General features: G+C 43.6%; 1 protein-coding gene across 3 annotated transcripts in view; it reads left to right on the forward strand.

Moving 5' to 3' along the window:
* LOC135899233 (potassium voltage-gated channel subfamily KQT member 1-like) overlaps positions 1-23,454 on the forward strand; it is a 307,969-nt gene that overhangs the window by 217,804 nt on the left and 66,711 nt on the right. For all 3 annotated transcript variants that reach the window (XM_065428502.1, XM_065428503.1, XM_065428504.1), the window contains exons 4-5: positions 3,679-3,854; positions 12,910-13,038. In XM_065428502.1, coding sequence (XP_065284574.1) covers positions 3,679-3,854; positions 12,910-13,038 — 305 coding nt within the window. The remainder of the gene's footprint in view (positions 1-3,678; positions 3,855-12,909; positions 13,039-23,454) is intronic.

The raw sequence follows: 23,454 nt of genomic DNA on the forward strand, positions 1-23,454 counted from the left end.
GCTGTCGTCGAAAATCCGATCTGCGGGTCAAGTGCGTCCCCTTTTATACACGACTCGTCGAAGGTTTCAGTGTAATCGCTGGTGCTGCATGGCTTCCAGCAAGTACTGCACAATTTGCATCGCGCATATAATCCGATCACTGAACAATTGCAAACAGTGACAATCGAAACAAGCGCGTACGAGACCAAACCAAGCAAACCAACCAAGCGCGAGCTAGAGCTTACGCGAGCAAATGATTGTCTGAAACAGGCGGTCCGGCTGAGGCCAGTTACGAGTACGCATCTAGCGGTTGGGCAGGTCCGCATGACACCAGTTTCCCGCGCGCACGTCACTGTTCACTGAAGGGTCCACCCTCTGTGATTTGCGGCTCGCATATGTCGTATCTTGCTCCGCGTTCGCTCTTTCCTCTTTCGCTGTGTTCATTCGCTCGGTTACGCCGCCGACGCCGACGTTCGCCGCACGAACGGGCACCTAAGAGTGGCACTCCAAAAGAAGCAAGACAAATTTTTGAGCTGGGAGCGCTGCCCAGAGTTGTGCGGGGTTTCTCTCTTTAGTAAAGGTAAATTCAGGCGGGTTCGGAAGATCAAAGCACGCTTTGCCGAAGACGACAACCTCCTCAACGGGCTGCAAACAACTTGGCCCCGCATTCTCAAGAATATTGGATTCAGGTTCAGAGGAACGCAAGAGCAACATCTCCTGAATGAAAGCGCTGGGGATTGCGTGCAAGCGGCGCCTCTACCCGCAATAAATAAATGAGTGCGGGCGGCGGAACCACCGCGTATTTGACACAGGTGAGGCATGATGGAGCGCGGCTCACACAACGTTGAAGGTTCAGGCTAATCAATCCCTTGTAGGTGCTCTTTGAGAGTGCACCCTCGAAAGCACTACTCTGCCAATTTATCAAGTGCTATGCCTTCTGAAAGAATATAGAAAAACTACAGCGAACAGAGGGTGCCTATCAGCTGAATATCCTTACTTTCAAGATTCTTGTCTAAACAGCATGCTTACTGCTCAGCATCCTTACCTTCAGGTGTCGGAGCAGAAAGTGCTTGCGTTGGGGACGAGTTGGGGACAAGTTTCGTGGGCAGGCCACCCAGCTTTACGAATGTCCGTTCTTTCGCATCTTATTCGTACGCCAGAGAGCCCAAAGACTACAGTTCTCGCGAAGAAGTCGATGTGCTCGGTTTTTTTAATTTTAGCCAGTCATTGCCGTGAGAATGGCAATATGTTAGAGGCTTTTCATTAAAAGGCAAGTGCCGCTTCGATTAGGGCGGTGTTGCCATTACGCAAGATTCTTCGCACATTGCGGAGTTGCCCGACCCAAAAAGTCGTCAAAAATGCGAAGCTATTCGCTTGAGAAGTTTAGCTAAGAGGAACCAGATGTACGCTCGCAAAAATATGCCTGCGTCGTCGGCTAAGGCAAGCAGATGCGCGCCTGCCAAAAAAGTCTGCATCGCAGTTAGTTTTTTTATAGCGTTGACAATCCTGTCGCCTCGAAAGTTCACTTATAAAGCGCTGATTGCAGGTGAACGTATGTTCTCGCTTTAATTGATACGGAAGAATCGAAAGTTTACTTGTAGACCTTGCTGTAGGCTCGTTTGCGCGCAACGCTAGACAGTGGACGGTGGTTGAAATGGTTCAATATCTCCTCTTGGTAGTACGTGTAATACTCGTCGCGGAGTGGCACCATGCATTGGCGCGATCAAGTAAGCGATTTTTTTCACGCCAGATTAACCTTTCAACTGACTGTGGAACAGACTGTAGTGCCTCTATAGCTGCTTTTTCTTCTTCAGTTTGAACATATGAAACAGTGTCAGTTTGATACTTAGCGATACCCGCGGTATGTGGCCTAATGCGCACTAAGACGATTGCGCTCCTGCAGTTGACGGCAAGAATTAGAGATACTCTCGAAGCCATTCAGTAAGAGTGGGCTTCACTTTAAGTGCTGCCCGTGAAAATACATGCGAAATGTTTACATTTTCTCATTATGAGATCGCGGTACGACGTGCAATTGAACTCACCCCATTTAGTTCCTTGGTAAATAGAAAGAAGGGACGAGTTTTACAGCTTTACGACGTTGTCAAAGCGTTCATGTTCGTAAATAGATAAATGCAATGTGTTAGAAAGAAGTCTCATAAAAGTAAGAGGGTGACCTTATTTATCTGAGTGGCCTGTAGGCCATTTGTATTACTGGGCTATATTATGTGGCCCACCGCCTACTTCTATGCCAGATCACTTATTTACACTGCTAAGCAGTACGTAATATTTTGAATGCCTTGACTGGGTTGGCTGAACCTTATTGGCACAAAACGCATTGCGCTATACCTAAATCATACATGAGAGTCAGTGTATCCCCGGGGCCTGGCATCAGAAGGGTTGCCAAAGAGGCGGCACTGCTTGGGAACACCCCAGAAGATGTGCTCCGGGCAATGTGCGCTGTCATCAGTGCTAGCTCCGGTGCATGGCGCATCTATTATTAGCAGATCATATAGAGGCTGTAGGCAGGTGCTGGTCAGGCTCCTCATTGTCAGCTATTCCTCCGGCTCTCTTTCATTATTTTTTTCCTGAATAAGGAATGGGTTGTACTGCCGCCCGTTTTCGCGAGCCCCGGAGCGAGATAGTAAGCTGCCACTTGAGGGTCATCAGCCATAGAGTTCACATTGACGGGTTTCCATATTTGACCAAAGCGTCTTTCAGGGTCAAGCGAGTCTTCGCAAACATTTTCTGGCACAACTGCTTAAGATGTGAACAATAATGTCGGTGCGACACATCTCTTACGACCAGTGATAATGTAGAAAGTGCACAAAAGCTGGGGAAAGCAAGGGAGATTGCGGTACGTTAATCAGCGACGTGCACATATGAGAATTCACCGCAATTGGACAAAACCATCATTTCAGAAATGACACACGAACAAGTCTACGTTGTCACGATTCTGGACACCTTTCTCGATGTATCCTTCTTGCCTTCTGGGTGCATTATCCATTCCCGCCTGATAAGTGTTTACATACGGATGATGAAAATTTTATTATTTACAATCTGCTCGGAACGATATGCGGCCATCGCACTCGCGTTCGCTCGCGAGTACAACCCAGCAGTGCACCGACTGCAATTCGTCATTATATCGGTAAACGTTCGCAACCAAGGTTGTGTTGCAATACTCGCCGTATACTGCTGAAAAGACAGCCGAGTGAACAGCAGCGATCTTAAGTATTTTTCCGATTCTGGAAAAGCAGTCAGGAATGACAGCTCCGCGAAGACAGCATCGAAGTAGAAAAAATTATACAGGATACTTTTCTGTCCAAACAAGACGGCTGCAATGGAATGCTTAGATACTCGACTGGCAGGTTCATTTGCGCGCAGGAAAACGCAGTCACGCATTCTTAAGTGCCTAATGTAATTCGCTTTTTACAAGTTCGCACGCGAGAAGCATTAAAGTGCAGATAGAATCTTTATTTTTCTTAGCCTCTTTTTTACCAGTGTGAGGTGGCTTCATTGCACCGAGACCTCTTTCAAACGTGTTCTTTTTTTCTTGGGCTCGAATGTGGCTCTTTAGCCTTAAATGTAGACTGCCTTCAATGTTGACTAGCATTGAAAGACACCCAAAGGGGCAGAATATGCAGCAACGTTTCGGAGACCATTGTGTCCATTAGTGATGTCCCGTGTTGCCGGACGGCGCAGACGTGATCGTGATCGTGGCGTCCGTGGTGGTCCTGGCCATGGGCAGCAGCGGCCAGATGTTCGCAGCATCGGCGCTCCGAGGTCTCCGGTTCTTCCAGATCCTCCGGATGGTGCGCATGGACAGGCGAGGGGGCACCTGGAAGTTGCTCGGATCTGTCGTCTACGCGCACCGTCAGGTGAGGACACGGGCACGCAGAACAACTGTGTCCCAAAATGGCGCTCGCATGAGCTAGCTTGGTTCGTGGCTTGAACTGCTTTTTTAGCAGCCGAAGTGAGAACACGTGACAAAAGGGAAACAGCCACGTTTTTTTTGTGGTGCTTTTATTCCGTCTATTCAGTTGAGCTGCTAAAGTCACCTTAGAGGTTTGATGTCTTTTTTTTTACCTTTTACTATCCCTGAAAAAAAACAGAAATATTAGAGGCTCTGGTTTCTAGGGAAGCTTTACGTAAGGCACTCTGTATGTATCATGCTGCTTTTCAGTTATACGGCTGCGGGTGCACTAAGGGAACCTAACGATTTCGTCAACGTGACATTTCTGGGACCTATTTCGAAGGATTAGACAAGTCTTTAGAGACCCCAGAAGATAATGCCCAGCTACAGCCCCTTAACGTGAAACATAGATGAATATAAATTGATAAATCCACACCTCCATCGCGCTGGAAAACCGGAAAGATGCGCGGTTCTAGCTCATAAACCAGGAAGCAAAAAATTCACCCTTAAAGTGCCGCCCGATTTCCTTCACAAGAACTGCGTGTAACATCCTCGAATATGTAGTTTACACAAACACTGTTAAATTCTTTGATGCTAGCTCATTCTTTTCGAAGGCTCAACATGGATTCCGCAGATCGCTTTCCTGTGAAACAGAGCTGGCCTCCTTCGCAAATAAACTGCATGCATTTCTTGATCGTCGTTCTATAACTGACTGTATTTTCCTCTATCTTTCCAAAACGTTTTGAAAGAGTTTGTCACTCCATACTTCTTTTTAAATTAGGCAAAGCGAATATTGATAGGAAACTATTCTCTTGAATCGCATACTTTCTATCCGGGCGCTCATAATTCGTGTCTGCTTACACCTCTAATTCATCGTTGAGCCCCGTTCATTCTGGCTTAGCCAAAGGTTCAGTACTCGATCCTCTCTTTTTTTCATGTATATTAATACCCCAATGTGTATCCTATACCGTACACTTATTTGCCGATTATTGTGTAGTCTTCCGAGAAGTTACTGCGCAACATGATTTTACCATTCTTCAAAATGATATAAACTCTACATCTAAGTGGTTATCTTGCTGGTCGATTCCGGGTATTTGCCTTAATTTGCCCGGTTGATGGAACTCAACACAACTCAATCGAAGGTATTACGCATCGCCGGGGCAACTACTTCCCCTGCGTCCTACTGGCTCAAGAACTTCGCTCAAGAATCGCTAACGTCCTGTTGCTCCTTAAGTGTTTGCATGACATCCTTTCTTACTTCATATCTTCATATTAGCAAAATAATTAGCAATGCGAACAGCTCGCTAGGATACCCCCAACGCAAATTTTCATACGCTCAAGTTTATTTAAAACTCCTCCTATGAAAAACTTTAGTCCCAAGTTAACTCGAATACGCAGCTTTCATTCTGGTACCCTAGCCCTGCTGTATCAACCTCTGCCCTCGAGCTAGTACAAACTAACTCTGTCCGCTTTATTTTGCGAAACAACAGTCGTACTTGCAGCATCAGTTTAACGAAAGAGTCTTTGCAGATTGCGTCCCTCGCCTGTTCATGCAGGGTTTCTCGCCTCTGTCTCTTTCACACAATACACTACAATCTCACCCTGCACAATAAACTTATTCTTGCACCATCGTACATTTCACCTCGTTTGGTTGATGCACGAAAGATGTGAACAGTTTCTTGCTTAACGCAAACATGCTAGGATTCATTTATGCCTCGCACCTGACTGTACTGGAACCACCTAACAGGATCACTCACGTCGACTGTTCGTTACTCCCGGTTTCATAAAGTTTAGGCTCAAGTGTATTACTCTTCAACTAACTAAGCAGATATTTATGTTGTTTTCGGTTTATTTCCTAACTTTCTTGTTGTTCCGGCTTGTAGTGGTACTTTCTCATGATTTGAGCAAGCTTTGTTTTACCAAAAAAAAAAGCCTGTATCCTGTGTTATTCAGAGTATTCCACTCCCCTCTGTTATGCCTCTAATCATGAGGGCAATAAAAATAGTAAATAAATAGATAAATAGAGAAAGACCTTCAACTACTTGTTTGTTTATTTATTCATTTATTTGAATACATTCAGGGCCCATAGGGCGTTACAGAAGGGAGTGGTAACAAAAATATATCAAAAAACACAAAGCAAAAATGAGGAAGCATATTCAAGCGCCTTTTGTAAAATCGCCGGGATCCGTAATAGATACAATGGACGTGAGCAGGATGTTCCAACCATTACTATAGAAGGGTATAGCGGGTGATATAATTATCACAAAGACAATGCTGAGGTGTTCGAGCCAGCTATTCAGATTTGGGCTAACAAAAATAGAAGAAGCTAAATGGGAGAGCTTTGCGATGAAATATAAGCTTATGTGAAAATAGAAAGAAGCACGTTCGAGACACTGCTTAGAGAGCCCGCCAAGTTCGCCCTTTCGAAGAACGTCTACAATGGCCTTCAGTGCCTGTCGAGCAGAGGCCATTCGCGATGGACACAAAATGACGCTTTCAAAGAAATCTCCGGTTGCCAAGGCGGGCCTTTGCGAAAGGCTAAGGTTTCCATTAGGAACTTATGGAATTTCGGCCCACGTTTTACAGAGAATGTGCCTTAACACGCATTACGCAGATTAAATTGTTATAGTCAGTTCAAAAACTACTAAGTGAAATCAGAAGCTCGCACGCCCCCCCCCCCCCCCTCCCCGACCCCTTTTTACCAGACAATGCCGATCTGTAGGTTAATCAGCTCTGCAACCTATGTGCAATATTCTCTTATGTGATTTTTCCATTCATCCACTGCAGCAAGCCCTCAGAATTTATTTAAAAAAAAATGTCGAGCTTATAAGAAATTTTACTTTACAAGTTTTCTTCGGGTTTTCAGATGCACCTGATCTCGCATAAGCTCTTCCACTCCTAGTGGACACGCCCTCGCGCACGTTAGTGCAAACTTATTTTAGTGAGTCAATTTTAGTTTCTAAACTTACATCGGTAGCATGGAAATATTTCTGTTGCTAATCGGTGCTGTGCAGAAAATTTTTCTTGAAATGAATTTGTACGTTTTATCAATTTATTTATTAATTTCCGTTATGCCCAGGCCATACAATGCATTAGAGAATAAAGGGACTGTAATCCCACAAGAAAAAAGCAAAAACAAAATGACAAAATAACGCGGGAAAACGCAACGAGCATATAAACAAACAAATCATGAAATAGATTTCATCGCGGTGTTGAACTAATGTAGTAGACGTTTCAGCTAGAAAAAAAAAGCATAAATACATGAGCTGAACAGAATTGAGCGCATATATTTTTTCTTTTTGCTTTCAGATTACGATGGCGAGTGATCTGCAGAATCGGTCAATGTCTGTAATACTGACAAACTAGGCAGCAGGGAGGTGGTTCCAGTCGGAGCATGTTTTAGAAGTAAATGACTGGTAATACCGTATAGACTCGTGTAAGGGCCGCACCTGTGCATGGGCCGTACCCTAAGCTTGGCAGCTGAAAAATTTGGGGGAAATTTCCATTCGAGAAGTAAATCGCGTTCGTTGCCCCAATGCCGCGCTTGCGCATGGGCGAATGTTCTCGCGCTGCCCTCTTGCGCGTGTCCTCACCGGATGGCGAGCGCTGCGGGCTGACCTCTGATGCAATGGCAGATTCAGCGACACAAGGTCTGCGTAGTCGCCGGCTGCGCCAGCACCATTTTGACCTCATGGTTCGGTACCATGTAAAAGGCGCACCTCGGGAAATTTGCAAAAAAAAAGTGCGGCCCTTACACGAGCCGCGTGGCAGTGTTATGACTCGCAGTCCTCACCTTGAGCACATGAGCTAGACCCAGTGAAGTGAAGAGAGCTAGTTTGATCAAGTGTGAGTTGAATGCGTCATTACTGTGATACATCTTAGGCAAGAGACGGAGGCGCAATAGATTTTGTCATGTTGCGAGTAAAGGAAGGTTTATACTCAATTTCATGCTGGCTGCGCTGGCAGCAAGATGATATTTAGACATAATGAAGCGAGCTGAGTCGTCCTGCACCGCTTCAAGCTTATTGATTAGCGTAACGTGACCGGGGTCCCACAATGCTGAAGCGTGTTCCAGATTAGGGCGAACACAAGTGGTGTGTAGTGGTCTTTTGAGTGCTGGAGGAACAGGTGAAAATTTTCGTTTTAGAAAACCAAGCTAATTTTAGATATAGTTGAGTCAATATGCAGTTTTGAAGCATTTTGGTTAGGGATGTGAACTTGGAGGTATCTATATGTAGTCAAATAATTTAGTAAAATAACGTTTAGGGAATAGGTAGGAGGGGGGAATCGACTGTGAGAAACACTCATTGACTTCAATTTGGGTATGTTCCATCTCATATTCCGCAATCTACACCAGGTGGCCATGTGATTAAGGCCAGTTTGTAGATTACTGGTATCAGTGATAGAAGAAATTTTTTGTATGTTATTCAGTCGTATATTTTTGTATGTTATGTTATGCCAAGAGAAGAAGAGATTTCATTAGGTGAATCGTTAATATAAACGAGAAATAACAACGCTCCTAAAACTCATCCCTGAGGCATAGCTGATCTTGCAGGCGCAACAGGTGAGTAAACATCGTCACACCCGCCGTGGTTGCTCAGTGGCTATGGTGTTGGGCTGCTGAGCACGAGGTCGCGGGATCGAACCCCGCCCACGGCGGCTGCATTTCGATGGGGGCGAAATGCGAAAACACCCGTGTGCTTAGATTTAGGTGCACGTTAAAGAACCCCAGGTGGTCAAAATTTCCGGAGTCCTCCACTGCGGCGTGCCTCATAATCAGAAAGTGGTTTTGGCACGTAAAACCCCAAATATTATTAATATTAACATCGTCAGGCGTGATGTATGGAGTTCTGTCAGTAAGGGAGGCTGCAATTTAGCGAGGCACTAATGGACCAATGATCAACTGACTTAATATTAGGATTCGCCATGATGGTTAAATTTATCGAAACCTTTCGAGAAGTACAAACATATGCAGTCAATTAGGAACCCAGAATCAAGGAATGCATTCAAGTCGTCAGTAAATCTAGCCAGATGCGTTTTACATCAAAAATATTTCCAGAAATCATCTTGACCTAGGTGAGAGAAATCATTCCACAAAATAAGGTTGTTAAGTGAGTGAAAATTGTGTGCTTAAATATTTTACATGGGACAGACGTAACTGATATTGGTCGGTAATTGTATAAGTTCTGCAGTGTCACAGTGCTTGGTACGCGGAACCATCCTTCCTGTTTTCCTATCCTGTGGCATTTACCCATCCCGAAGGGATCTAAGAAAATGCAATACACAAAAACAATGGCACATGTTTGGTGTTTCTGGAGAAACTTCGAATTATTCGCCATCGGTGCCATGCGAGGATGATTGGTCTAGATTGTGAATAATTTAACCTTTATGAAAGGGGTCGACAATGACGGGACTTAGTGGAAAGAAATGTGCACCAGGGTAAGATGGAACATCAGGCATCAGGGAATCGATAAGTGAAAGTGTAAATGTGTCATTAAGTAAAGATGCGCAGAGGTGTATACGAACCGGTTCACCTGATTGGTTAATTAAAGATCGTGTTCTGTCATCCTCGGCCTTTAATATTCCATAAATGTACTGCCTTGGCTTTTATCAATTTCGATTATGTGAAATTTCAGAAAATATATTAGGCTTTCTTAAGTTCAAGTTGAAGTAAAGTTTATTTTCATCAGTAGTACAGATAAAACACAAGTGACAAAACATAACACGCGGAAACACAGGCACTTCCCGCCGTTTTGTAGGCGTCCATTTATTCTCGCACGCGGACCTTATAGCTGTGCGAGAGAGTCGTTCTTCTTTATTACATAATTGTTTGCGGTATCGGCTATCCCAAGGGCGTTAGAAGAATGATAAATTGTTTTTAGTGAAATGTGCTGATAACATGGCAATACTTTATTCTTGAATGGATAACATATATTCTTTATCGAGAGTTTAGTTTGGGCAGACAAAATATCATCAAGAAAGGTAACAAGTTCAGTGTTGATAGGGTCATGGTATAATCACTGATAGACTCTGTTACAATCTCCGATACGCTGCGTAATCCTGCATTCCCGCTCTGTTGGAATGCAAAGGGTTAGGTGCAAGACGCCATGATCTCTGAGACCAGGTATGTCAGTTACAGGGAAGACAATTTCGGGAGAGTACGTCAATATTAAATATAGTAATGATGAAGAATTTGGGGTTACACGGTGCTTGATGAGTTGCGACATGATAATGTAAGGTGTTGCTGCTAGCTTAAATAACTACGATGACACTTCAATGCTTCACTTAAGGTGTGTATTTAGCTTGAAAACATATTACCTGTACAGGAGAACAGAACAATGGTCATAATTATTTTCTGTCTATTATTTGATACGAAAAATGCTGAGGACTAGCTGTCTTCATGGTAAATACAGTTAACAAGTGCTCTTGAATGTAAGACATCGAATTTGTTCAATGAATTCCAAACTAGGTAAACCCATGCTGATTAAAAATTGTACAAACTATTCTGTCACGGGAAGGGAGGCTTCCATAGTATTTATAGTTATATTTAATACTAATATAATAATTTACTCTTGTGACTGTCTTAATTACCATATAGCAACATGAATCATGAATATAAGAAGCTGTTTCTTTCACCCGTATTCTAGCATTCTCGAACTTCAAAGCTGTTTTCGAAGTACTAAATTCCTGGCGCCACACCACCAGAAGAATAATGTGAAACAGTACTTCCTGTAACTTTGTGAATTCAAGGATGAAGAAAAGCAGTGTGGCGCGTTTATTTGTGGAAAGCACGTCTCTTAGCTGTCGTAATGCACATCTTTATGTGCGTCGGTTGGCAGAAAAAAGCTGCATAAAATTGTTTCAATGTATCTTTATTAGCTATAAACAAACTGAAAAACAACAGCAAATATATTCTGCGCACAGACATCGCGCTTTCTGCTTGATGAAAAGGAATGTGCACCCTGAAGACAACTAAGGGCTGCCTTACAGTGTTCCTATACTTTACGGCAGACGCACAAAATTGACGCTAAGAATAGTCGAGACTCCCGTTCATAGGCTAGTTCGTGCACGGGTTAGGTGCACAAGGTTAGGTTACGTTAGGTGCACACAGGCTAGTTTGTGCACGGGATAGGCTAGTTTGTACACGGGATAGGCTAGACTGTGCACGGGTTAGGTTTCATCGGTACAACTTCTGCACTACCATGATGAGAGGGTAAAGGGCTGCACATTCATGGACTCAGAGTCACGCGCCATAACTGCTGCTTCATTAAAATACTGTTGTGGCGTTTTTAAAGGAAAGATTATCAGATGTAAGCTACTGCAAAGATGGCCGGCCAAACAAGGTGCTTGGACGTGGCAGGGTGAAGTTGCATACTGTCCACAATGAACACGAAATCAAGCAGGGTGTTTACTGTTTACTTTCCTAGCGGCTACGGCTTTCATGAAACCCATTTTAATTAAACGTAGTGTTAAACACATTTGTGTTGTTGGGCTGCTATGATGTTCGTCTTTTGTAGCATTGATATCATAATCAGTGCATTCAAAAACTTTTTTTTGTTCTTGAAGATGCCTCTTTTTTTTCTTTCAAGTCCCAAAAGTTCTTGTACACCTAAAAGGAAGCTTTGTGCTGGAATAACAATTGGCTTTACTTATTTTATATAGCGTAAGTGCGAGACTTAAGATATACAAAGGCTGCGTTTCTGAAACTGGTGTCAAGCCTTCGGATAGCCGTAACCTCCAAACGTGGCGGATAATTTCATTTCATGTTATTTACTTCAATATCTCCTGCAGGTTAATACATATGGGACGGGACTAAAATAATGGAAATAAAGGTTGTGCACAATGTTATTTAAAAAACAATCGTTATTTCTACCATGAAGGCAGATAAGGTGGTGATGGCGGCGATGCTTAGTAAATACCGTCTCCTTGCACATTTTTTCCGCAACTTTTTTCTTTACTTAAAGAAAAAGCTTTTGTACTGCTTCTGAGCCGTGTTACATAGAACATATTCAATACACACATTGCAGTGTCTGCACAAGTAGAACACATAATATAGTGAAAAAAATGGGTGACTGAATGAATTAAGGAATGAATAAATGAATGTTTTATACAGGTGAATGTCATATGCAGTCTAGATGAGTGTTTCATCTCAGCCCTTAGCATTACGGCTAGTCATGGGCTCATGCAGGTCATGCATGCAGGTGTTATATAAGCAGGTGTTATAAAAGTGTAATAACTCAGCGGCGCGTTTTGTAGCAAATGTGAAGGCTGGGCATAAAAGAAAGATAGACAGACAGGAAAACGTAAGCTTATAACAATAGTTTCGATATACCAGTACATACAGCCCAAAACTGAAAGCTACAAAGAAAGTATAAAACATAGAACAGAGCATTATTACTGCGGTAGAACTAATCACGCCGAAACGACATTTTACAGCACAAGACGTAAACGACCTGCATGTAGGTCTATGCATTGTGCTGTGATTGATTGAATGCTTCAATGCTTTATCATGTAGTTTTTAGATCACAGTTTCCATATATTTCATAAATTTAAAGCGCGAACGAAGCCGGGAGGACAAGAAACACAGACAAGCGCTTACTAACAACTGAGTTTAATGCGGAAAACTGATGAGTTTATACACGCTGCTAGATAGCAGTTTAACAGATAAGAGATAAAACAGCCTCGTGTGGAAACAAATCCTCGACGAAACGTGGGGCGTCAGCAAGTTAATGACTAATCAAAACCTTCCGAACAGCCATTGCACAACCAATAGTGGAAGGTTTGTTTCCACACGTGGCTCCTTTTCCCCTTATCTCGTAATATTGCCATCTAGCAACGTGAATATAATTATCGGTGTTCCGCTATAAAACCAGTTGGAAGTAAGCGCTTGTCTCTGTTTCACGGCTTCGTTAGCGCTTTAAACTGGTTAGACTACGGAATACCAACGAGCCCAACCTGCCACCCCTTTAATATTGCCAGACGCGTGTTTGCTAATGCGTGCTTGTCTCTCTCAATTGCAGGAGCTCATCACCACATTGTACATTGGATTTCTAGGACTCATCTTTTCTTCATTTCTTGTATTTCTCGCCGAGAAAGATATCAATCCTGAAAAGTTTGGCAATTATGCCGATGCCCTTTGGTGGGGTGTGGTGAGTACAGCTTTGTTCTTTTCTCTCGCATGCTTTGCTGCCACACGTAAGCTTTTTTTGCTTTTGTATGCTTGGTTTATGGAGTGTCCCGGTCGATAGAGTTTATCCGTGCACCTTTAAGACATTGTAATAGGGGAAATTTCGTCGTGATTTTGCGGCTATCGAGGCTTTTCGAGCGCAGGCGAAGCATCTATTATGCCAAGCATGTCGTGTGGCGATAGCTTGTACCCATGTAATCTGCAACCTTTATAAGGCGTAAAGTTTACTTACGTTACAGTAAAAGCGGCAGGAGAAAATTGAATAACAGTCGATTGAATCAAAGACGGAGGAGATATGGTGCACGAGAAGTTTTTGGCCTTTTATACCAACAAGTGTATTCGCTTATCTTTCTCCGATGACCGCTTTTTTTACCGGCCAACAAATGTTAAACGTCTTCGCTCAGCGCAAAACACGCATGCATGATTTGGAACCTACGCCAGTGTTATCATTGATTCTATCTGTTGTCCTCGCCGAACCTTGCATAATCGCATCGCATGCGCAACACGAATTGCTCTGTCGTTTTTGAAAACCGCGCTGGCACCTTCGACGAAGTTATGTATAGAATCTGACGTACTTGACACATTGATGAAATTTCGACGATCGCCGATGGTGTTCGCCGCTGTCGTCATGCCGTTAAGGTAACTTGCCCTTGTGGGCACAGAACCTGTGCACACAAAAAAATTTAGTTTCGCCACTTGCAGTTTTCTACTGTTTTCTTCACCGTCACTTCCACCTGGTTGTACGCAACGGTTCACGACTTCAAGTGTATCAGGGAGCTAGAAGAATGCCAAACTTATACTAATCCATAATAAGAAAGGAGACGTTGGAGAAGAAGAGAGACGAATGGGAGAATCATATGCCCATTAGCTTGCTTTCAGTAGTGTATAAAATATTCACAAAGATAACTTTCAGTAAAATCAGGGCCACACTTGACCTCAATCAACCAAGAGAACAGGCTGGCTCCACGAATGGATATTGTACAATGGATCACATTTATGTTACCAATCAGGTAATCGATAAATCTGCGGAGTACAATCAGCTTCTCTATATAGTTTTCATAGATTACATAAGTAGAGATACCAGCAGTAATGCAGGTATTGCGTAATCAAGGAGTTCAGAAGGCATACGTGAATATCTTGAGAAATGTCCACAATAATTCCACAGCTATCATGAACCACCACTAGCGAAGTGAGAAATTACTTAACGATAAAGGGTCGTGGAAGGAGACAAGATCTCCAACGCTATTCGTAGCATGCGTAGAAGAAGTATTGAAGTTATCAGGCTGAGAATCAGTGAGGATCAGTGAGAATCCATAGCGAATATCTCCGAAACCTTCCGCTTGCAGATGGCATTTTCCTGCTCAGGAACATTGGGGACGGATTGCAAAAATTATTAGGGACCTTAACCGAAAAAGAGTAAGAGTAGTGTTTCATATTTATATGCAGAACACAAAGGTAATGTTCAACAACCTGTCAAGGGTACAATGATTCCGGATCGCCAGTCAGCATCTAGAGTCTGTACAAGATTACATTTGTCTAGCTCATTTATTCACAGGAGACCCTGATTATGAGAAGAAAGTTTACAGACTGGAAGCTTACCACTGTCCTTGAAAAGAAAATTGTACAATCCTTGCATTCTACCGGTGCGAAGTTATGGGGCAGAAACTTGGAAGTTGAAAAGCTCGAGAACAAGTTAAGGACCACGCAAAGAGCGATGGAACGAAAAATGTTAAGGGTAACGTCAAGAGAGGGGAAGAGAGTGGTGTGGATCAGAAAGCAAATGGGAATATTCGATATTCTAGTTGACTTTAAGAGATAAAAATAGAGCTGCGCAAACCATGTAATGCATAGGGCACAGAAGTTACAGGTACCGAATGGGTGCTAAGGGAAGGGAAGCGCAGTCGAGGACCGCCGAATACAAGGTGGGGTGATGAAATTAGTAAATTTGCATGTGAAACCTGTAATCAGCTAGCGCATGACAGGGGGAATTGGAGACAACCGGGAAAAATTTATCAATGGAATTTAACGTGCCAAAACCACGAGCTGATTATGAGTCACGCTGTAGTGGGGGATGTGGACCACCTGGGGCTCCTTAACGTGCACCTAAATCTAAGTACACAGGTGTTTTTGCCTTTCGCCCCCATCGAAATGCGGCCGCATTCGCAGGGAGAGGCCTTCGACCTGCAGTGGACTTAAAGACTAGGCTGCTGGTGCTGCTCATGACGATGCTTACGTTTGCCCGATAACGCCATCAAAATTTGCTTAATGAGATATAATAAAACGCAACCGCATTTTGAGTACCAAATTTATCGCTGGTATTCCTGTGGTGTCTCTGTGAGGTGTTATCACCTCTATTTATTTTAACATTTACCTTGAGTATTGTTGAAATTGACAGATAATTTAATCAAAAGACGTTACTTCTGTTGCATCACGTGACTGGCAATCTTTTTTGAGACTTTATGAATTTATCAATATTAATCCCATTATAATAGGATAAGGTGTTACAGTAAGAAATTATGCCCATTAATTACAAGCTGCGCATTTAGGAGCAGCAATCGTTCCACATTGGCTTCTGATCCGTAATTTTCTAATTTTTCTAATGAGAACCCTCTTGTGCTCTCATGTCTGTGGCTGCCGTGCGCTGCTGTTGTCTTGCCGAATGGCTAATAAATAAATAAAAAAAATAATTTACGTGCCCGATGGTGGAATGGAACACCACTGCCTAGTGCCTTAGCACAGCGACCCACTGCTCTAATCCTTAGGCCAGCATTGCACGCGTACTTCTACACTGCAAATGCCTCTTTGAGATAATCTTTGAGACGATCTTTGAACTGACCTTTGAGATGATCGCCGCATATGTTGCATTGCGTAGCACTGATGCGTAAGGGAAAATGCGTGCGCGCGCCCGTTTCCTTGACGACAAGGGCGCAATAATGAAATAGGCAAATTAGTAGCATTTCACTCCCCGCTTCACGAAAGCTTTCACTTCACGGGAGATTCATTTGCGTTGGATCTGCATATTTTTTTTCCTAACGGCGACATTGCGTTCCAAGCCATTGCAGGGATAACTTTTATGCTCTGAGCGATACACTGCTTGAGCAGCGGCACACTTTCTTGCAGCCAAATTCTCATGTCGGACGTTCGCAAAACTTTACTTATTGGAGCGTAACTATTAAGAGCAGTGCGCAAAAAAAGAGAGGAAAAACATTGTATCAGAAATATACCCCACGGAATTGAAATGCCTTGAGTTCATACGCTATAGTTTAATGCTATTAAATTAGTAATTCAAACTGCGTAAATGTGAAGGTCGTTATAGTAGTTCTTTAGTGAAGGGAGTATGAGTATATATCAGAGGAAAAGATATATGCCTGTTCGTTTACAGAACGGCCTATGCGAGCGGTGGCACACTGATATTGAAATAATGTACATCAATTTCTTAATCAGGTAAGCGTCTGGTCGCTGATTTCATTGTGGCTCAAGTAGTGCGTGTTTATGTTCTACCGGATGCCACATTTGTTGGATATTTTGATGACTGAGGAGAGATAGTAAAATTCACGGCACAGCACGTAGCGAAGATATTCGAAAAAAAGGAGAAAGAATATCGACCACTGCTTCTTGTCTGTTCGCTTAGTTGGTCAATGCTCGAGTTTATACTATCGTGCGAATAATGCCATATTTAGGTCAATGCCTTATTTATTTTATTTTGTCTCAATGCGCTTTACATTAGTACCAACTTCATTTTAATTTACGGCCATCGAGTCTGCTGATCAATACAAGTACGCACCATTCAACGAATGCTTCTTAGAATTGGGACATGTAATGTCCATCTATCTGTGTTTTTTTTCCTATGCTTTGTTTGATTGCTATAAATTCTGATTTAAGCACAGATAACCGAATGCGTAGGGAAGGCTCATTAGTGAATAGTTCAGGAATGTAAATGAAAACTAATTTGTTACCATACTATGATTTCCTTTACTAAAATAACATTTCATTCCTTTTTTGTTCTACAAGTGTACTCTCCCTGGCCATCAAAAAAAGCAAACTTCTGATTTTTCTTGATGTGGAACCATGGGAAGGCTCTACAAGATAAAGGTGCAGAGTGTACGTCACCGTTCTGAACAACTGCGCCCCTTAACTCCAAGTTTAGTCACGAGGCCTCGAGTTCCGTGTTCTCAGTATGTTTGTTTTGTCTTGAGTCTCTAATACATTCAAAGAGAACGGGCCTCTGCGCCAACATCTAATCCTCAGCCACATGGCCTCAAGTGGCCCCACATGGCCTTAACCGTAGCGTCAGCTGAGAGATGTCTACTTACTCTATATAGGAAGCAAAAAGCACGCATCGCATGAGGAACCACAGCGATTGGCTCGGCGCCAGAGTATCGCCAGCACCGTATGAAGAACTCCATGAACCACAAGAGCTCCACTAGTAGGCCCGTGTCGCTAAAAAGAGCAGCTGTTTCACTTGCGCTGCCGAAAAAAAAGGAAAAAGGCCTTGCGCATCTTAAGAGGGTCTACGTTATGTTCCTAAAAAATAGAATATGCTCAAAAGTGTCTGCACATGAACCATGAAAAAGCCTATATCACATCTATCCTACACTCCTTTTACATGTGAGGCCGGTAGTATAGCTTTACGTATGCTCATTTCAAGAGATAGCTGCACTTCACACAATTATCACTTTGCTTCATTATCGTGATAGTGAGAACCTAATAATATAGTGTGGTATTTTTAAGACAGAGTCTTCTTAACGGTTCTTTCTTAAGATGGGCCATCATCTCCTTTGAGAGCATTGTTATCGCGCTTTTGCTAACTACGGATTACAACCAATATATCGATGCGGAACGATTGCTACTTTAGTAATTGTTGTTCGGAGAACATTCATTTTCAGGGATAACTATGCATTTGTACCGCATTGCTGTAAGCATTAGCGCATACCTTAGCGTACGTCGCGTACTTTGTATGTATTGCTTGTTCATGCATGTATGCCTCATACGCGACGAAAGGATGAGGGTTCCTAGAAACGATGAGCGCACAGCGATGTGATAAAAAGCGAAGGCAAGCGATTGTCGGCTGTCATAAGATTCTTTTGATTGCTCTCATTCTGCTTAGAGACATAAACAGTGTGTGAATGGGGCATCAATAATGAAATCCCGCGCAAAACGCGAGAAGACTTTTTAAACATCGAATGCCTTCCCAAAAAGTGGAACTTCCCCTTGAAACGCATAAATGAAATGGCTAACAAAAATATTTACACGCCTCTATTCAACGAGAAATAATACCTGCTTTACAAATTGAAACGAGAAAACAGAAACACACTCTGCTACTGGGCGGAGTGTTTGCAACATTACAACTTTTACAACCACGCCCGCTGATAGCTGGCTTGAGGTTATCGAGTTGATAGAAGTACTGTGACAGATTCCGCTAAATTATTTGGCCACTAGGTACGTTGATGACAAATTTGAGGCTGTTCGCATATTTTGTGGAATAACGGAGTATGCTCAGAATTACTATTCATTTTCTGCAGCAATACCTCTAAGCTTGTCTCGATATTACAGAACCCGCAATCTTTTCCAGCTACAGGCCGGAAGTGTGTCGTATGCGTAATCTGGTATCTACAATAATACTCACGCGCAGAACACAAACATTATGCGTATATTTACCTACCAGGGTGCCCTGGTAGGCAGGTCCACAAATTTCTTTAACACATTTTCAGTTTCTCACAATGTTGCACCTGAAGTATTGAAATCCTCAAATATTACCTGCGTGTTCCCAAGCTCACGGATTTGCTGACCGAGTGATGATTTATTGAAATCAGCAAGCGAAACTGACAAAACATTTTGTGAATTGTTATTAATACAAAATAATTTAGCGTACATTTTTATTTACTATGCAGCAAATTCATATCCCAAGTTCTGTATTTTGACTAAAACAGACTTTTTCCTTATTTTACGCATTGTGGCGTTTAGTTAACCTGCTCACTGCCATCGTCACAGGCAAGTGCGGACTGGAACGTTCGACTGCAGGTTGAATGCTGAACCCGCCAAAACTTTTGGTTTAGTTCTCAAGACTCATGTCATGTAGTAGACTACATCGTATGAACTGTTCCCTGAGGCAGCTGTAAAAGTAGATACTACTACTACTACTACTACTACTACTACTACTACTACTACTACTACTGATGATGATGATGATGATGATGATCGAAGGAGTGCTCATATCATAGTATTTTTTATTGTTCCTAATGTAATCGCTACTAGCCTTCCCGTTGGTTACCAGAAGCTCTTGGGTTTCTTGGCAGATGCCTTATGTTACAACCAATGTATTCTGACGCGCTTGCGGCCCTACCGTAACTGATAAGCAGTGCTCGGGCGGAGCAGTCGACGGCAGCGTTTGCAAAGTCGCCAGCTGCGCGCAGCTGTTCTCCTCCTTCTCCACCTCCACCGTACGAGTCCCGCACGTTAATTCCTGGCTCCATCCAGCTTCACCGTACGTGCCTGGAAATCTCAACACCACATTTTTTCCCTCGTTGTACTATGATGTGTGGTTATTACTTTTTGTGCACAAATCTGCCGGATCGATATTGAAATACCGCTTAATTACACCCTGTTCGCACGGCAGCACCGGCGCTTGTTATCCATATCGACCACTTCCGTTATGATGAAAGAAAGGAGCGCCGAGGTTGAGGTCAGCGCGCAGGGGCGAAAAGCAAATGTTTTTCTTTTCATGCGCGATCCTTTTGTCGAAATTAAAGATTCACACGTGATTGAGTATGCCGTGCATGCTCGCTTCTGTAGGTGTCGGAACACCTTGCATGTGTGACTTAGAGGAGGGCTAAATAACAAGCTTTGTGATTGCCGCTTCTGAGGCCGTATTCACAAGCCAGTGTTTTCGTTAGAATCGCTTATGTGAGAACGCCCCAGCTGACGGTGATGTTGGACATAGCGAATGTGGTGAGCCAATGGGAGACGTCACTTAGGAATGAAAACCTTGTGATACTGCCCCTCTCCATAATCTTGTCGTATGGAAGTGAAGACCGGCACGCGTAGTCTTTTTCACTGACAAAGATTTCGCGCCGTGTAATTTAAGAAATTCCGAATGCTTTCTTTAGCGTTTCCGCCCAGACAGCATTTACCGCAGCTTTAACGTCGCTTAAGTTCATGATGAAGTTCACGCTGAAGTTCACGATTCTAGGTACACGATGACACTCGGAGTGTTGTAGGAGAGTCTGTGTTACAAATGGATGAGGTAATCAGGGACGCGGCGAAAAAATAGTTTTACCTTGCCAGTAAACGCATCCTCATTTACAAAATATTGGTTTACAGGAGAAGTGCATACGGCAGCATCAACGCCTTATATCCGCATGCTGTGACGCCCAGCTAAAAAAAATCGCACGAAATTAATACTTTGACCTAATGGTTCTGCAGAAATTCGCAAGGTGGAGAAAAGTAACTAATAAAGGCAAAACCAGACACCCACCCGTTCGTAGCAATTGCTACAAAGAAAACCCATACGGGTTTCTCGAATGAAAAGCATCACAGTTGAAGAAAAATTAGTCCTGGTCCGGGACTCGAACCCGGCAACACCGCCTTTCCGGGACAGCCGCTTTACCATGCTGGAACCGTGCTACGAACCGGTGGATGTCTGATTTTTCCTGTATTAAAAACTAATACTGCAGTGAGGTATCATAACTTACTTAAATGCTCGTGTAAAGCGTCGCTAGCGAGAGGGTTGTCTAAATGCAGTCCTTTTGGTCACTTTTTCTCGAAAAGAACAGTTACTCAACACAAAAACATTTCTAACATATTATGGTTGGACAAGAGAGAGAGATAAATTATTTAAAAGAAGACAGAAATGTCGGCTTAAGCTAACGCGCTCTAGCCTGCTGCTCTGCACAGGGGGAGGGGGAACAGGGACATAAACGTGCGATGAGGGAGGAGGATGACATAGAAAGAAGGATGGGCAACGGGGAAAGCAAGTTCAATATTCTGATAATAAGCTAACGCGCTCTAGCCTGCTGCTGTGCACAGAGGGAGGGGGAACAGGGACATAAACGTGCGATGAGGGATGAGGATGACATAGAAAGAAGGATGGGCAACGGGGAAAGCAAGTTCAATATTCTGATAATAAACATCCAGAAATCTCGTTCATGAAGCCACTATAGGGTTCCGTATCTAGTCTGTAGTCACCAAGTGAAGTGACCTTAAAGGCGCTAGGACGACACTGGTGTGTGGGCCTCCCCTGTGTGACCAGCACAAGCGCCAAACAAAATCTTTATACCATGTAAAGAGCTGCGATAAGTGGCTCCAGCACCGCGAGCATCTGCAGGGCACTTTTAGCGACTGGATTCTGGAGACCACCTAGAATCACGCGCATTGACTCCACCAGGTGCTTCAGCATTTCCTATACGCTCTCCTTGTCACCGTGTCCATCTCCTTGCTTGCCCGTCGTGTCATCGGTTTTATTGTCCCTGTTATTTTTGGCTTCATGGCGCAGAAGGCCACTAGGACCCACTGGCATTGCCATGGGCCTTGAGGGCAGCAAATGCCATTCCATGTCTGTATCACCCAGTGGAGGCGAATATTTACCGCGTGCTGTCATCGACCTTGAATTAGCAGTAGGCGCCGTTACTGTCCTCGAACACGCATAAGCACAGGTGGTCGTGGCGCCTGTGCGCCGCTATGTAGGTGTTCTGAAACGGCTTTGTGACGCTTCTTTCGCGAGCGTTGGTGCCTTTGGCGAACAGAATGAGCAGCCTCTTTACGGGAAGATTGGTCTCTTGCAATTTTTCGAAGAATACGAACTTCTTGTTTCATCGTCGGGCATTCCTTCGAAGTCGCTTTGTGAGGGCCAGTACAGTTGGGACATTTAAATGAAGACGCATCACAGTCGGTGGCATTATGCTCTCCACCGCAACGCGAACAGGTGGCTTTGCTTCTACAAACAGCGCTCTTGTGACATTTCCGGCACTGAACAGGCCTCGGAACGAATGGCCGCACACGGTGTATTACGTAGCCCACTTTGACAGACGCTGGTAATGCCGAAGAAACAAATATCAACTTGATACATCGGGAGTTCCCCAAGCGGTGAATCTCAAGAATGCGCAACGATGACCTCAAAATGCTCTTGAGGTCCGCATGCTTGATTTCAAACTCCACGTCGGAAATCACAGCAGTCGTTGTCTGCTTCCGTAAGTAATAAAGGAGCGGACGAGGATTGCGCTGAACTGTGGAATGGTCTTTAACTTCTCCATTATTGTGGAATTTTTCACATCTATTGTCAGGATGTTCTTGCGAGCGTTGATTCTGATCTCGTTCATTTGCGCAGAGGCTACACTTTCAAAATATTCAGTTAGAAACTGCTTGCTGAGGGAGTTCATGCTGTGTGACGTCGAGAGGGGCACGTAAGAAACCATGAAGGCTTCCTGCTCACTCTGATTCGATGAAGTCGCCTCAGTCGACATACGGCGCATCTTCTTCATATGGCGGCTCATGGCTATGGTGTACTCGCTGTCAGAGTCCATGTCTTCTGGCGTTGAGCTCTCCCAGGAATCGAGCTGGTCCGAGCTTCCAAAGGCACGTCGTCTAAAAATGAGCGATGAAGCAGATGATTGACCTTGTTCAGGTGGTTGTGGGAACACCTTCTTGCTCATCCTTGATGAAATGACTCTCACAAAAATGGCGAAAACGTAAAAACATTGCATAACAGCAAGGGACCCAGAGGACAGGTCAGCTCTTGGCATTTCTTTTTCTTCTTCGTGGTTGGACAAAGTGATTTTCTTCTCACACCGTGGTTGGACAAAGTAGGAGATTACTGCTGCCGTCCAGTAACCAGGAAATGCATAAACAGTAATAAGTTCACGGACCTCCTAATTAACACTCTGTAACGAAGCATCCATTCCGGAATACTAAGAGCTAGCTCACGTTCACACCGTAGCTAAAGTGGCTCCGGCGAGTCACACCGCCGGTTATCTAGGCAGGCTCTTCACTCTGAAAAAAAAAACATGTATGTACACTAGAACGATAAATATTTTTACTCTTCTGAGTGCTGCTGTTCAGTGGCAAAACGATGTATTTTGATATGCGATGGATGGATGGATGGAAAAACTTTGTTGGCAATCCTTTGATAAGTCCAATAACCGGGTCTGAGGTGATGTCAGTTTTTTCCTCTCCTAAACATAGTTCAAGCTGTGACGCAGAACTTATGCAAATACGCCCAAATAAATATGTTCTTGACATTCTGTGGCCCTATATAACTTACATATTTAACATAGGTTTGTCCGGCGCCTCATTTCCGAAAAGGATGCAAATTGCAAAAGTGACTGTACTGTTCAAAAAGGGCGATGCGAATGACATGATATAATTATCGACCAATTTCTGTACT

The sequence above is a fragment of the Dermacentor albipictus genome, chromosome 5 (assembly GCF_038994185.2).
Source record: "Dermacentor albipictus isolate Rhodes 1998 colony chromosome 5, USDA_Dalb.pri_finalv2, whole genome shotgun sequence".
In the NCBI taxonomy this organism is placed as follows: Eukaryota; Metazoa; Arthropoda; class Arachnida; order Ixodida; family Ixodidae; genus Dermacentor; species Dermacentor albipictus.